General features: G+C 37.3%; 2 protein-coding genes across 2 annotated transcripts; both read left to right on the forward strand.

The window, feature by feature from the left end:
* The first annotated feature begins 5336 nt into the window (after positions 1 to 5336).
* Positions 5337 to 6269, forward strand: LOC112920189 (olfactory receptor 8B8-like). The gene has a single exon (XM_025998840.1). It carries the CDS (start codon positions 5337 to 5339, stop codon positions 6267 to 6269), a length of 933 nt encoding a protein of 310 aa, XP_025854625.1.
* A 6945-nt stretch (positions 6270 to 13214) lies between these two features.
* On the forward strand, positions 13215 to 14150 carry LOC112920190 (olfactory receptor 8B8-like). Its single transcript, XM_025998841.1, has one exon. It carries the CDS (start codon positions 13215 to 13217, stop codon positions 14148 to 14150), a length of 936 nt encoding a protein of 311 aa, XP_025854626.1.
* Positions 14151 to 16875: the final 2725 nt, after the last annotated feature.

The raw sequence follows: 16875 nt of genomic DNA on the forward strand, positions 1-16875 counted from the left end.
TTATTCTGTATGTTGGCAAATTGAACACCAATAAAAAATAAATTTATTATTAAAAAAATAAATAAACCTCAATTCATGTAATTAATAATTTTCTGTTTACCTTCAATATTTTTCTAAAATTCTGCATAATGAAATTCCCTTTTATTACTTAATTTAGTTTATCAGTTTCAAATATTATATGTGGAAGATTCTAAACAAGATAGAAAGCTAAGAAGATACATCAAAAAAACCTAAAACTGAAATTTTAATTAGCCACCGTATAGTACATCATTAGTTTTAGACGTAGAGTTCAGTAATTCATCAGTTGCATGTAACACCCAGGGCTCATCACATCACTTGCCCTCCTTAATGCCCATACCCAGTGACTCCATCTCCCCACTCACCTCCCCTCCAACAATCCTGTTTTTCTCTATAGTAAGAGTCTCTCATGGCTTTTCCCCCTCTCTGATGACTTCTCATTCAGTTTTCCCTCCCTTCCCCTATGATACTCTGCACTGTTTTTCATATTCCACAAATAAATATAACCATATAATTGTCTTTCTCTGATTGACTTATTTTACTCAGCATGATACCCTCCAGTTCTATCCACATTGATGATAATGGTAGATATTCATCATTTCTGATGGCTGTGTAATTAATACTCCATCTGAAACTAATGATGTAATATACAGTGGCTATTGAATTTAAATTATAAAAATAAAATCTGTGAGTTTAAACCAAAAAAATAATAAAATAAAATTTCAAAAGGTATAATCTTAATTTTGATCCATCAGATATTTATTGCCTAGCAATCTGTTCCATCTCTCTCTTTTAGGAATTGTTATGGAAAAAAATTATGTGTGTGTGTGTGTGTGTGTGTGTGTGTGTGTGATTATGGTAGCACAAGTTATTTTCTGTTTGGAGGCACTCTTTACTTTCCACAGTTTGAAACATTCAGTATCTGATGCTTTTTTACTCTCTCTTATAAAATGATGCTCTCCTCCCCTCACATACATACAGTAGCATATGTGTAAATATGTAGCTATATATGTTCCTTTTTCCACATACAAATACCAATATATTTATAACATGAATTGAATATCCCAAGGCAATTGGGTTGATTTAAAGCTTAAAACTGTAAATTCACTTAAAAAAATAACAATTATACTCTATATTTAAATTGAAAAACACAATCCCTATTATAAATATCTTTTACAAGCTCTTTGTTGGTAGTAGATTGTATGGATGGTCTATGCAATAGGTATTCCTTCTCCAAGTATTCTTTCTTTTAAAAGGATTTTATTTATTTATCTGAGAGACATAGTGTGTGTGAGTGGGGAGAGAGCCAGAGAGAGAAGGAGAAACAGACTCCCCTCTGGCTAAGGAGCCTGATGTGAGACTCAACCCCAGGACCCTGGGATCATGACCTGAACTGAAGGCAGGTGCTAACTTACTGAGCCATCCAAAGCAACCTGATCCAAGTATTCTTAATGACAGAAACTTCTTTTTTTTTATAGAGGCTGAAAAGGGAGATTCTCATTTCTGTCAGTTTTCCTTGCAGCTGGGTGGGCTATGTGCCATAGCCACATGACTGCAAAGAAACATTTAATTGGAATTTGGAGATGATTTACTTCATGATATAGAGAGATATATGAAAATAATTCTTTTGCCTTGTTGCTTGCTTTCTTCTTTGGATATATTGGTGTTTAGATGTGATCTTGGAGCTATGGCAACCTTTTTGTGACCATGAGATGACAAGCCTGACAATGAAGGCCAACAAACTGAGGACAGGAAAATGGAAGAGACTGAATTCTTGATAAGAGTGATTTGTTGCTGGAACAAACCTAGGATAATCTAGTTTTAAACTTATTGCTAGGTGAGAGAAATAAGCTCCTGTTTAAAATGGGGTTTTAATTGGGCATTCCGTAACTTGAAGCTAGAAACTTTCTAACTAGATTGAAGGTTGCATTCCCAGGATATTAAATAAAAAATATGTTACTTAAACTAATGAACATTTTTGTGAGATTCTTATTCCTTTTTGGGAAACACTGAAGAGAGAAACTGTAATTTATCATGATGAGAAGGTGAGTTTGTGCAGATTTACATGTAAATTTTAACCATTATCTTTGGTTCACCTGGACTGTGATCATTGTTCACTATACCCTATGGTCTTTGAAATAGAAACATTCTCCAATATTTTTTCTTATATTTGTAAGAAGGCTAAATGTTTGTGCAACACTTAATGTGGGGGCACCTGGATGGCTCAGTCAGTTGGGAGTCTGCCTTTGGCACAGGTCATGATCCTGGGGTCCTGGGATCGAGCCCTGCTTTGGGCTCCCTGCTCAGCAGGGAGCCTGCTTCTCCCGTTCCCTCTGCCTCTCCTCCCTGCTCATGTTCTCTCTCTCTTTCAAATAAATAAATAACTCTTTAAAAAGAAAACACCTAATGTGAGCAAAATACTTATTAAATCAATCAAAATAGTTCTTTCAAGGCTTCCTAAATATAACTCTGACTCGGTTTCTTCTTTAATTTTATCCAAGACTTATTCTTAATTTTGAGACTCATACTTTTATTACAAAATTTCAACTGCCCAATGGGTAATGGAAAACGAGTGAAGGCTCTTAAACTAAGGAGAGACAGAGCTTAGCTTTTGAAGCTTATTCTAGCAGCAGTGTAAGAGGATCATGACAGAATAAGAGGAAAATGCTAGAATAATAGGAGGTACTACAGCTGAGCAGTCTGATTCAGTTAAAATCTAAGAGGATATGTGGTGGCTGAGGGACAAGGATGGAGGTCATTGTGGTTGTTGACACATTGCTTAGCATGTGAGACATGTGGAATGTTTTCTGAAGGTTCACAGCCAAAGAACAACATGATTTTCAGAAATATTATTGAACTTCTTCAACATGCTCTACACTGATCTTAACCCCAGAAGCAAAGTACTAAGCAAGACAGAGGAGATGTTCGTCCTTATAGAACTTATATAGTTTATAGGGGAACATAGGAATTAAGGGGAAAAAATGTCTGATGAATATTATGATGTATTCATGAGGACATAAATAATAACCACTGACATTTATTGACTATTATATGCCAGGCACTGTTCTAACCATATTACTAAAGGGAGAGAGAGAGAGAGAACAAACTGCTGATTCTCAGAGGGGAGGAGTGAAATAGGTGATGGGGATTAAGGAGTGCACCTGCCGTGATGAGCACTGGGTGTTGTATGGAAGTGTTGAATCACTATATTGCACACCTGAAACTAGTATTATGTTAACTAAGTGTAATTGATATAAGAAGGATAGAAGAGGTCCAAAATAAATGTTAAGATTAACAAGTAGCTCTTTATAAGATAACATAATAAAATGAAATATATTCTCAAAAAAATAAATAAAAACTTTAAAAATATAAAATAAAAATTTAATTATCACACCAACCCAATGAAAGAAATGCTATTTCTATCATCCTTATTTTACAAAAATGAACCAGAGAAAGAGAAATTAAGTAACCTGCCCGAGGTATTACTGTAAGAGTGGAAGTAGGCAGATAGAATTCATACACATACCCTCTAACTCCATTGACCCTATTCTTTTCTGTGATGAAAAGAAATTGATAACCCCAGTTGCTGAAATGTTGCATAAAATGATAGTAAGCAGATCAGGTAAAAATTTTCAGTAGGTTATTAAAGTGTAAACTTGAGAAGGAACAAATAGTATTGCAAATTATTTTATTATTATTATTTATGATTTTTTAGTTAAAAATGTTTTGCAAATTATTTTAGAGATATTTCAGGAGAGAGAACAGGTGAGTTATACCAATATTTGAAAAATTTGAGGTCAAGAAATAAAGAAACCTGGAGGCAGAACCCTTTCAGAAAAAAATTCCATTTAGGATATGAGGACAAAGAAGGGATGGAACAACACAGTAGATTTCCCTTCAGAGATGAAACTAGAGGGGAGATGGGACTTTACTTTGAATCTAAGGATGTACAATCCCTAGAGAGAAGTGAAAATGAGTGAAATATTGAGTCCCTTAGGAACTAAAGACGTGTCATGGCCCACGGTACACGTCTCCTTATTCTTTTACACATAAAATCTGTTCCCTGAGGAAAACACTAAGCAAGCCTCTATCCTATTTATAACCAAGTACATTATATCCTGAAACACATTTTAAACTATGTCCAATCAAGTAGTAAGTGTGGTAATAATAAAATCTTTATTTTTCTCTGCTTCCCAAGTAGACTTGAAGTCATAATCAGAAATTATGATCAGAAAGATTTCAGGGGTATATCCAAATTTAAGTCAGGCTGAATCCTATTAGAACCAAAGCCTCAGAGCCTGAAATTACCTTTCCAGGACCACAGGGGTAAATACCAGGGATAAGAGAACATGGAGCTTTTCTTACCTAAGGAGCGTGAGTATCTGAATTCCATTTATAATAACGCATTCTTTGTTTTGAAATGAAAGTTCAGAGGTCTGAGATATGCCACTTTCTTTCCTATTTTGTGCAGTATTGACATTCAAGTGAAGTTGGCAGGAGAATGTGTTCGAGGAAGATAAGAGGATATTCAGAGATTAGAGGGTTCAGTATCTCCACCAGTAAGTGCCCTCTTCAGGGATGGAACTCTCTCTCCTGGATTCATGGCTTTTACTCTGTGACATGGGGCAGTAACTCAGCCTCCCCTGGACCCCGGTCTCTTATTTAGGTCAGAAGCAGTGTTCTTTTTTTTTTTTTAAAGATTTTATTTATTTATTCATGAGAGACACAGATAGAGAGAGATGCAGAGACACAGGCAGAGGGAGAAGCAGGCTCCATGCAGGGAGTCCGACATGGGACTCGACCCTGGGTCTCCAGGATCATGCCCTGGGCTGAAGGCAGGCGCCAAACCGCTGAGCCACCCAGGCTGCCCCAGAAGCTGTGTTCTTAATTCTCACTCCATCAAGTATAATTTGCACTTGAGGCCAGCACAGGGTTGCTACGGTTTCTGCCTCTTATTTTACGGGTGAGGAGAGGGTGAAGTGAATGAACAAAATGGTGAGATGTGAGAAGGATAATTCTGTCCTGGTCCCAACTTCTCTCTTCTCCATTGGTGTGTCCAGAGGTCAAGTTCGTTGGACGTGCCTCTCTCGGCTAAGTTTGAGATGCCCTTTGCTATATTTATCTTATAAAGGCTTTAATAAAGGGAGAGTTAGAGTCCCTTCATATCACGGTAGTGGTAAGGTTCTTTGGGTCCAGGTTGGGCTAGTCTCAGGCATTCCCAATGTACACACTCTCTTTTGTATAAGATCTTGCAAGAAGAGTTGAGTTGTTTCTTAATGTAACTATTTTTCTGTGCAGACAGATCCCTTTAGAGAAGAATGCCTCCTGGAAATGCTTCTTTTGTGACTGAATTCATTCTGGTGGGGCTCACAGACCTACCAGATCTCCAGCTCCCCCTGTTCTGCCTGTTTCTACTCATGTATGTGGTCACTGTGTTGGGAAATTTGGGCTTGATCACTCTAATTGGGTTGAATTCACACCTCCACACCCCCATGTACTTTTTCCTCTTCAATTTGTCCTTCATAGACTTCTGTTATTCTTCTGTGTTTACACCCAAAATGCTGACTAACTTTATATCCAAGAAGAATATTATCTCCTACAGAGGGTGCATGACCCAGCTTTACTTTTTCTGTTTTTTTGGCATTTCTGAATGTTACGTGCTGACATCAATGGCCTATGATCGCTATGTGGCCATCTGTAACCCACTTTTGTATAATGTTGTCATGTCCCCTAAAGTGTGTTCCCTCCTTATGCTTGGTTCATATTTGATGGCATTCTCAGGTGCCATGGCCCACACTGGATGCATGCTGAGACTGACCTTCTGTGATGCAAACACCATCAACCATTATTTTTGTGACATCCTCCCTCTGCTCCAGCTCTCCTGCACCAGCACGTATGTGAATGAGCTGGTGGTTTTCATTGTGGTGGGCGTCAACATCATTGTGCCCACTGTCACCATCTTTGTGTCTTATGGTTTCATCCTCTCCAGCATCCTGCGCATCAGCTCCACTGAAGGCAGATCCAAAGCTTTCAGCACCTGCAGTTCCCACATAATTGCTGTTTCTTTGTTCTTTGGATCAGGTGCATTTATGTATCTTAAACCATCTTCTGTTGGGTCTATGGATGAGGGGAAAATCTCCTCTGTCTTTTATACCAATGTGGTTCCCTTGATGAACCCTTTCATTTACAGCTTGAGAAATAAAGATGTTAAATGTTCTGTGAGAAAAACTCTGAGTAGGAGGCAGTTTTGATCATAAACAGCGTCTCTAGTTAGTCACAAGACAGGGAGCTTCTGTTTTTAATTATAGTAATTTCATTGGCAACCTTCTTATCCTATTTCTTTCTTATCATGTTGAAGGAAAGGAGAATCTTCTCTCTATAATTTATTTTTACTTTTTTTTTTTTTTTGCCCAACAACATCATATTTTTACTTTTTGTAGAGTAGGCTTCTCTTTCTTCTCCATTTGCACACTTTCTTCTCCCCTTTTTTCAGTTAGTAATAATATTAAGAAATAAGCTTATTATCTATTTTTTTCTTTATCATAGTGAACTTTTATTTTTTTTCTGGAATATGTTTATTGCATGGATTGGAAAGTAAAGCTCAGAGTGGCTAGTGACTTACAGCTGTCTGTCTTCTGAATGAAAAAGTATAGACTAAACTCTCAGCCTTCTGGTTTCAAGTCTACTACTCTGTAGTGTACTTTGCTTCTACTTTATTCTATTACTTTTTGTTTCCATAAGCATGGAAAACGAGAAAGCATTTCTGATTTCAAAACTGACTCCGCTTTGTTCCAGGATGATACATGAATTTCTCTCAGGATGGGTATTGCTTTCGATTGTTTATTTGTTTAGGAAAACATTCTGATGTTTTTCTTTTTTTCCCCTTGGAAAAGGGGAGGCTCCGCAGGCAAGTACAGTTCAGAAAGGACTGGCTCAAATGAAATGTTACTTTTTCAAAATTAAAATAAAATGAATTTGATGATAGGAATTAAGAAATATACTTGTGATGAACACCAGGTGATGTATGGAAGTGTTGAATCACTATATTGTACACTTGACACTAATAATTACACTGTATATTAACTAACTGGAATGTAAATAAATAAATAAATAAATAAATAAATAAATAAATAAATAGTTTTAAAAAATAAAATGAATTTGGAATGTTCATGCATACTTGTAATTCACAGAGCAAGACAGAGGAGAGAAAGGATCTCAGAACATATAATTAGGCCATGGCTCAACAAGACACATGGCCAATAAATAAGAGGTCTCGGTGTACAGAATGGTCATGGAGGATTTAGAAACCACATTTCAATCTCAGTTTTAATCCTGCTCTATACTGTGCTGTAAAAATATAGTCTATAAAGCTTTCATAAAATTTATAATGTACAGTGAGCATACAGCAGTAGTGTTTGGTGGAATGAAGGGGAAAAGCGGTAGTCACATTTGTGGGACCAGGTAGATAGAGGTCATTTCAAAAGATAAAGCAGTACGTAGTAATTAAAACTCAAATTAGGAAGAAGGAATCTGGAAAGCAAAATGATACGTGATAAAAGTCCCTTCTTATGATTCTCCATGTCTTCCTGGAAGGCCCCAGAAATATGAGGATCACAGGATTTCTCAAGTTATTTGATATTAAAAAAACAAAAAAAAAAGTTAACCTCCCTAGGACTTGAGGACATAAAAAAAACTAAGTCACTCCTGTTTTTTGTTGACTTCTAGATGCTACTTCTTATGAATTTAAGATATAACACCCTCAAGCTGTGATTAGGGAAGCAACAATAATTTCAAAGAAACTTTTGGTGAATAAATTAAATTATGTGCCTTTTCTGTAAAAGGATGTTGTTTTTCTTTGGAGAAAAGAGGCCAAAAATTTTTTATTCTAAAAATCCTTGATCTTAACTAAGCAATGATGTCAACATTTTGTAAGATAACTAATAATATTTACAATTTTACTTGCTTTCTAATATCCACTTAAGATGTAGATGTTGTGAGGGATGCCTGGGTGGCTCAGTGGTTGAGGATCTGCCTTTGGCTCAGGCCGTGATCCTGGAGTCCAGGGATCAAGTCCCACATTGAGCTCCCCTCAGGGAGCCTGCTTCTCCCTCTGCCTGTGTCTCTGCCTCTCTCTGTGTGTCTCTCTTGAATAAATAAATTAAAATCTTTACAAAAAAGTTGTAGATGTTGTGAAAGTTGGCAAGACTGGTATTTTTGCTTGTTGTAGATGTTTAGCATTGCTAAACTTATGCTTTGCATGACTTCTCGTACCACATCTCCTTACTCCATTATTAATATGCTTTTCATCTAAGTTTTATTTATATAAAATGGTTGATCTAAGTTGGTGTTTTCTTTCATTCTTTTTTAAAAATTTATTTATTGTTCTCTCTCTCTCTTTTTTTTTTTTTTTCGAGAGAGAGGGAGGAGGAGGGGCAGAGGAAGAGAGGGAGACAGAGAATACTAAGTGGGCACCAAGCCCAGCATGGAACTCCAAGAAGGGCTAAATCTCACGATCCTGAGATCATGACCTGAGCTGAAATCAAGAGTTGCGTGCGCAACCAACTGAGCCACCCAAGCACCTTACTGTCCCTTTTGATAAAATTGTTTTCCTTATTGAGACTGAAGTGCATCTACATAAGAAAATAATATTTGTGCTATTTTTGGGGACCTCTGTAGATATTGCAGAGTTGCATCCATTCTGTTATATATTTAATCACTATTTGAGGTGGCCCCAAGAATGTGTTAAACCTGGTCACTAATCTTTCATTCAAGAGGACTGAAAATACAAATTAAATCTGTTGCATTTAGAGAAGGTAAACTTTCTTTCAAATTAGTGTCCATTTTCTTAGATTATTTTTGAAAACAGTAACTACCAAAAGTTTAAATAAAACTTGTAAAATCTATTTTGGCAAAGTTTAAAAGAAAGAGACTTGGGGGCGTCTGAGTGTCTCAGTTGGTTAAATGTCTGCCTTCGGATCAGGTCATGATCCTGGGGTCCTGAGATCAAGCCTCCATCAGGCTCCCTGCTCAGCTGGGAGTCTGCTTTTCCCTCTCTCTTTTCCCTCCTCCACCCCCGCTCATCTCTGTCTTTCTCAAATGAATGAATAAAATCTTAAAAAATAAATAAATAAATAAAGTGACTTAACTATGACTTTTAGTTAGCAAATCAAGCTCCCTGTGTCTATTTGGACTTCTCTCAAAGGAAGGGAATCAAGTCAGGGTGTTTTACACATAAAATGTAGAGTTTTCCTTAACAATTCTTGCTTTTTGGAGTTATCTGAATGGCACTAATGAAATAATGAAAGTATGTATGACTGTGTTGAAATTGGACAGCTGAGCATTAAACAGGTAAGCCACGAGATTCACCTGTGCCTGTGAACTAAGAGCTGTTTCTAAGTCAGTGTGAACACTTCGAGTTTCAATGCCTAACAGAACACAGTCCTCTTAGTTAAAGAAAGTTCCCTGATTACGTCCTGATTTTGGTTAATCGACACTTTCTCTAAGCAAGCTGCCGTTGCTGTTTAGGATTAAATTTGGAATGACCAGTGTGCACTGTAGTTAAGGGTTCTTAAAAAAAAAAGTAAAGAGGGTTTTGAGTTCCATGTTTCCTTAATTTCTGAACCCCAAATTTTTAGATCTTCATCATCAACTTCTCTTTATACTGCCTTCCTATACACACACACACAGTCTTCAGGTCTTGTGTTTTATCATTACTGTGTAACAACTACAGCATGAGATGCAACCCACTTTTAAAAAAAGTTTTTATTTAAATTCCAGTTAATTAACATACAATGTAATATTGGTTTCAGGTTCACAATATAGTGATTCAACACTTTCATACAACACCCAGTGCTCATCACAACCAGTGCACACCCTAATCCCCATCATCTATTAATCCATCTCCCCCACCTACCTCCCCTCGGATAACTTTCAGTTAATGTGTTGTTAGATTCGGGTTGCTAGTATTTTACTGAGAATTTTGTATCTATGTTCATCAGGGATATTGGCCTGTAGTTCTCTTTTCTCTCTCTCTCTTTTTTAAGCCGTGTCTTTATCTGGTTTTGGTATCAAAGTAATGCTGGACTCAGAATAAATTTGGAAGTTTCCCTTCTTTTTTTATATTTCGGAATAGTTTAAGAATAGGTAGTGGAGCACCTGGGTGGCTCGGTCAGTTAAGTGTCTGGCCTCGTCTCACGCTTTTATTCAACAAATTGGATAACCTAGGAGAAACAGATAAATTCCTAGAAACATATAAACTACCAAAACTGAAACAGGAAGAAATAGAAAATTTGAGTAGGCCAAAAACCAGCAAAGAAATTGAATCAGTAATCAAAAAATTCTCAATGAAAAAAGTTCAGGACTGTAGGACTTCATAGGTGAATTCTACCAAACTTTTAGAGTTCTCCTTCTTCTCCTTCTCCTTCTCCTTCTCCTTCTCCTTCTCCTTCTTCTTCTTTCTTCTTCAGATTTTATTTCCTTATGTGAGAGAGAGAAAGAACACAAGCAGAGGGAGAAGCAGAAGGATAAGGAGAAGCAGACTCCCCACTGAGCAGAAAGCCTGATGCAGGACTTGATCCCAAGACCCTGAGATCACACCCTGAGCCAAAGGCAGATGCTCAACTACTGCCCCTGGCTTTAGGTTTTATTTGTTATTTTTCTAGCTCCTTTAAGGTATAAGGTTAGGTTGTTTACTTGAGATTTTTTTTGCTTTTTCTTATATTGCTATACACTCCCCTCTCATGACCACTTTTGCTTCATCCCAAAAATTTTGGACCATTGTGTTTTCATTTTCATTCATTTCCATCCATTTTTTATTCCTTTTTTATTTCCTGGTTGACCCATTCATTGTTTAGTAGAATGTTCTTTAACCTACATGTATTTGTGGTCTTTCCAGATTTTTTCTTGTGGTGGACTTCTAGTTTCATAGCATTGTTGTTAAGATGGATGCATGGTATGACTTTAATCTTCTTGAATTTATTGAGAATTGTTTTGTAGGCTAATATGTGATCTATTCTGGAGAATGTTCTGTGTGGTCTAGAAAAGAATATGCATTCTGGTGTTGGAGGATGGAATATCCTCAATATGTATGTTAAGTCCATCTGGTCCAATGTACCATTTAAGGTCACTGTTCCCTTGTTGACTTTCAGTTTAAATGATCTGTTCATTAATGTTCTTGGGGGGGGGGGGGGGAGTAGTTTTATACATTGCTTGCAGAGATACGAATTATTATAGTATTTGGGAAAAAACATGAAATTAATTAAAAGAATATTATGGGAATCTTTCCCACTGAAATAAAAGTATTGTATATCAAAATGTATGCACAATCATGACTATTTTGTCATTGCTTTTGGTGATAAAAATGGAAAAATTATAGAATTCTATCAATGTGGTATTGTTGTTAAAGTTATGACATGTCCAAACACGAATTTTGGGAGATTTTAGTAAAATATTATTAAATGACAAAAGCAAAAGGTAAAAAAATATGTAGTTTTGGGCAGCTCGGGTGGCTCAGTGGTTTAGCGCCACCTTCATCCCAGGGCGTGATCCTGGAGATTCCAGATCGAGTCCCATGTCAGGCTCCTTGCATGGAGTCTGCTTCTCCCTTTGCCTGTGTCTCTGCCTCTCTCTGTCTCTCTCTCTCTCTGTCTCTGTGTCTCTCATAAATAAATTTTAAAAAATATGTAGTTTGTAGTCAATTGGAAAGCCCTTATAAATCTATTTGGTTATATCAGCATTTAGGAAAATAAGGAATGATGTTGTAAGTTGTAAACATAAATGACTGGGCATGATGGATGAAGGGGAGCTAAAACAGGAAAGAGAGTGCCAAGAAAAAGGAACAGAAGGCAATGGTGTCTAAAAGATACAAACCATTAATCATATGATCAAGTATGCCATGATGTTAACAATATATATGTGTGGAAGGATATGTATGTACATGTAATATTTTTATAGGTATTTAAAATATAATTAGCTATGTGTTAGCATTTGTCTCTAAAGAGGTACTATGAGAGAAAAAAAGATCTCTACCTCATTTATTCCAGAAGAATATGCAATTTTGAGTAGAATATGAGCTTCCAAAGACACCAAGATATAAGCATCTTCATCCATGTACAGTTTCATACACCTGCCCTTCCCAAAGGGTTTAAACTATGGAGTCTCCTGGGAAAGTCCCTGTATCAAACCCCTGAGACCTCCAAGCTCAGAATAAGATCATATACATGATGCTCCCTGTTATTATGTTGAAAATCAAGAGAGCTGTTAATATTCTTTTATTTATTTTTGTAGTTTAATGATCACCTCTGGGTAAAATCATTATTAAAAATAATGATCTTTATCTGAATGAGTCTCAGAGCAAGTCGAAGACTGAGATTATAAATGCTCTGAGCCCTCCACACAAATGGAAGTCAAAGTATTTGGTTGGGCTCTATTACCATCCATAGCAGCAGAACTTTCTTTTTGGAGATCAGTGCTGGAGAGAAAACCACAAGGCAGCTGTGATGCCACTAGAGAAAGAAGAGTGAGCATTGAACCCTTATGTTTTCATGTTTTTCAAAACCCAGAGCTATGGAAAGTAATAAACTATTCTGCTATTACCAGCTCTGGCCCTGGGCACAGGTGATCACAGGATCTGCATAGGAAGAAAGTAGAGATTAGATATAGCACTGAGCTAATGGGGTTTGCAGAAGGATTGTCTCCAATCTTTCTGCCCCTTAGAGAATTTCCTATGAAGGAGACCCAGCTTCCATTCCTGACTTAATGACTTTCTTACTGTGTGTGCTTGGGAAACCAGAGTCTCTGCACTCATGATCTCCTACACAGTGTCCGATCTGGATCTGTGGCCAGCACAGGTAACCAGTGTGTACTGATTAAAGATCAAAAGTACAAACTGGAGTAAATGAAGGAATAAAAAGTACAAGTGACAAACTAAAGCAGAGAAAAGATGACAAATTTCTGCGCTTCTTCCTCTCTTGAAATAATTCTCCCATTGTTACTTGAAAGTATTTTGATGCCTCCCAGATACTTGTCTTCCTTGTATGAGCAGAGCCAGATCCAGCTTTCTGTAAAACAGCTAAACTTCAGCAGAGTCTTTTGGCTTTTTGGCTCTGGATTGGACTGGGCATGGGATTGCATAGGAAATATGGATTCTTTCTCAATGTGATTCTACTCTCCTATCTTTCAGATCCTACTGGAAGAGCATGGATATGGGAAACAGTTCCTTAGTCACAGAGTTTATCCTTGTGGGTTTAACCAAATATTCAGAGATTCAGCTGCCCCTGTTCTTCCTTTTCCTAGGAATCTACATTGTCACTGTGACAGGAAACCTGGGCTTGGTCACTCTAATTGGACTGAATTCTCACCTTCACACCCCCATGTACTATTTCCTCTTTAATTTATCATTTATTGATCTCTGTTATTCTTCCGTCATCACCCCAAAACTGTTGGTAAACTTTGTGTCAAAGCTGAACACCATCTCTTATGCAGGATGCATGACTCAGCTCTTTTTCTACTGCTTCTTTGTTAGCGCAGAGTGCTATGTGTTGACAGTAATGGCCTATGATCGCTATGTGGCCATTTGCAAGCCCCTGCTCTACACAGTCACCATGTCCCCGCAGGTCTGTTCTCTGCTGGCTATGATTGTATATGTGGGGGCATTTATTGGTGCCTGGGCCCATACAGGATGCATGCTGAGGTTGACCTTCTGTGATGCCAACAGCATCAATCACTACATGTGTGACATCCTCCCCCTCCTGGAGCTCTCCTGCACAAACACTCACCTCAATGAACTGGTGGTTCTCATTGTTGTGGGCTTTGATGTTGGTGTGCCCAGCCTCACTATCATTGTCTCCTACACTTTCATCCTTGCCAGCATCCTCCGCATCCGTTCCACGGAAGGAAGGTCCAAAGCCTTCAGCACTTGTAGCTCACATATAATTGTTGTTTCTGTTTTCTTTGGGTCAGGGGCATTCATGTATCTTCATCCTTCTTCTGTTTTGTCCATGGACCAGGGGAAAGTGTCCACGGTTTTCTATACCATTGTGGTGCCTATGCTCAATCCTCTGATCTACAGCCTCAGGAATAAGGAGGTTAAGGTTGCTCTGAAAAAAACCTTGAATAGAAAAACATTTTCCTGAGCTGGAATAGTATTAATTATTATAAGAGAACGAACGTGGCTTTCTTTTAAAATTGTTTTTGTTCCTTTATAGAGGTTTTTTTTATGTTGAAAGAAATTAAGTATAATAGAAAGAGTGTTGGACATGGAATTTGAAGGCCCAGGTTGAAAACCCTGCAAATGGGGGGCATCATATTACTTTATAGTGTTACTGGGATGAATAAATTAATGCAAATAGATGTTTGTAGAATAGTATTGGGGGCCGAATACTATGTTCTCTCCTCTCTTCCTACTTATTCAACCTCTCTCTTTCTTTCTTCCCATTGTTTTCCTCTTATCCTGTAGAGAGAACATTCACAGACTGTCTTATCTTCCTGCGATCTCTATCATCATGAATGGCACTATCTTCTATTCAACTGCTCAGACTCCGAACTGGTGTCTTCCTTGATTCCTCTCTCTTTGCTTGTCCTCTATATCCAATTTATTAAGTACTGACAATTCTTGTTCTCCTCATGACACTATCATTTATCATCTGAAAACTGGCCTCCTGACAAGGCACTTCCTCTCTTGTCTTTATCCCTTGAAATCCGTTCTCTGCACTGCAACCAGAGTGTTCTTTCTATGCTTACCATAAGATCTCATGTACCTTAGTTTACTCTGTTCACTGCAGTTGTCTTCAAGGTAAAACAAAGTTCCCCATTATGTCTAACAAGGATCATATCTTGATCTTGGTCACATCCCTAGCCTGACTTTCTGTCATCATCACCTCCTCCTCCATGCCTTTATTCTAGTAGTCTACTAAACTCACAATGAACTTTCCCAAATTTATTAAATGCTTGTTCTTTTGCATGCTTCCCTACAAGCTCTGCTCTTAACCTGGAACACCCTCATGTACCCTCTTTGCCTCACTCAGCCTGTCCATCCTTTAGGTTTTAGATTATCCAGAACCTCTGGGAAGTCTTTCTGGACAGAAGGTAATGTTAGATGACCTTCAGATATATGCTGGTAGCATTCTGTGTAGACCCTATTGAGGTATGGATCCCTTTGTACTCATATTCTTTTTCCCTTGAAATGTACAATCTGACTCTACTTAATTATAAGAAAACTTTAAGAAAGTCATTTGCAGGAAAATTTATAGTTAACCACAATGGAGTAGGTTATGTAAGAAAGACATATTTATCCAAGTTGGACTCTTTAAAATGTTAGGAAAAACATTTGAGAATGTTTAGGGTATAGGGGGTTTCCTCTTATCTTTCCCTATCTTTCCTTGAAAATTCATTTTTGCTCATGGTCCCTCCATGGTTGGTTGGCTATCCTTCTATCTATCTATCTATCTATCTATCTATCTATCTATCTATCATCTATCTATTATCTATATATCTCTATCTATCTATCATCTATCATCTATCTATTATCTTTTTATTTCTATTTTTCCAGCACACTCTCATTACCAGTTTCTAACCCTCTTCGTTTTCTGTTTATACTTCAGGTATCACCTGAAGGAAAACAACCGCCTAACCCATCTTATAAGGTTTAAGTGCTCTGTTTTGTATTACCCAGAGTGAAGTAGTCAGGCCTGCCACAGTAATGAGAACAATTTTCATATGCTTTTGTAATTGTCTGATTATATGTCTTCCCTGTGAGGAACGGCACCATGTATATTTATTCTCTCTTATACCCGTAATGGGTAGCAGAGTGTATAGCACTTAGTGAAAGCTTAGCAAGTATTGGTGGGACAAATGTATGCTGGCCTATTTGATTTTAAATTTTGAGTCAAAAAGGGGATTTGGGGGGAGAAGAGTCACTCAAAAAATTGTTAGCACTTCTCCCTCCTACAGTGATTTTCTTAATACTTTGCTTTCATATTGCTTTTCTTTTTCCATCTTCTCTTAAAGCACAGTGATGGAAAACAGAGATTGATTTGGTTTTATTTAGATGGCTGTATGTATGCAGGAACTGGGGGAAGGGAGGCAGGGAAGGAACTGGGGGAGGAGTTGGGCAGACTTCTAGCAGCAAAGTAGAGTAAGCTCACAGTTTCTGGTGTCAGACTACCTGGGTTTAAATTTCAGCTCAGTCATTTGCTAATTATGTGATTCTGAAAAAGTTACTTAACATTTCAAGATATCCATTTCCTCAACTTTAAAATGAGAAAAATAATAGTGTTTATTTAAAAGGGTTTTTGCAAAGTTTGTTATCTTTTTGCTTGGGATGCAAACTATAGTACATGGGGTGTAGTTCAGTGTTTGCCACCGTATAGTAACGCCATTTCATTTCAGAACCTCAGATTAAGTAACCTGCAAAACAAGAGGCTTGGTTGGATTATGCCAGGTATTCTATTTATTTAAAAAATCTTGTGTTAATTGTGTCTCAATTATTGACTTACACACTAATAAGATTGAACTGGACTAATAATTTACTACTTGGGTATGTGATAGAATCATTCAGGAAACATTTACAATTATGATCTCTTGGTTCCATCTCAGACCTACTCAATCAGAATATGTCTGTGGGCAGGATTCAGGAACATGCACCTTTGGATTATTTTCAAATGATTATGATATTATTTGTGTAGATAACTGGTGATTTAGAACTTTCCACTCTTAACATTCTGTGATTCTAAAATTGTCTCTGGAGAAAGGAATATGTGGGCACTTAGAAACTTTACTGGAAAGGAGATTTTGTGGTGTCAGGTTAAACTAAGTGATCAATGTTCTCAGCATATAAGTAAATGGCAAATGATGAAATAT

Source organism: Vulpes vulpes, chromosome 12 (assembly GCF_048418805.1).
Source record: "Vulpes vulpes isolate BD-2025 chromosome 12, VulVul3, whole genome shotgun sequence".
Lineage (NCBI taxonomy): Eukaryota > Metazoa > Chordata > Mammalia > Carnivora > Canidae > Vulpes > Vulpes vulpes.

What these genes read in the sequence shown, in the direction of transcription:
- LOC112920189 (XM_025998840.1), top strand. Translation starts at nt 5,337, where the DNA reads ATGCCTCCTGGAAATGCTTCTTTTGTGACTGAATTCATTCTGGTGGGG.
- LOC112920190 (XM_025998841.1), top strand. Translation starts at nt 13,215, where the DNA reads ATGGATATGGGAAACAGTTCCTTAGTCACAGAGTTTATCCTTGTGGGT.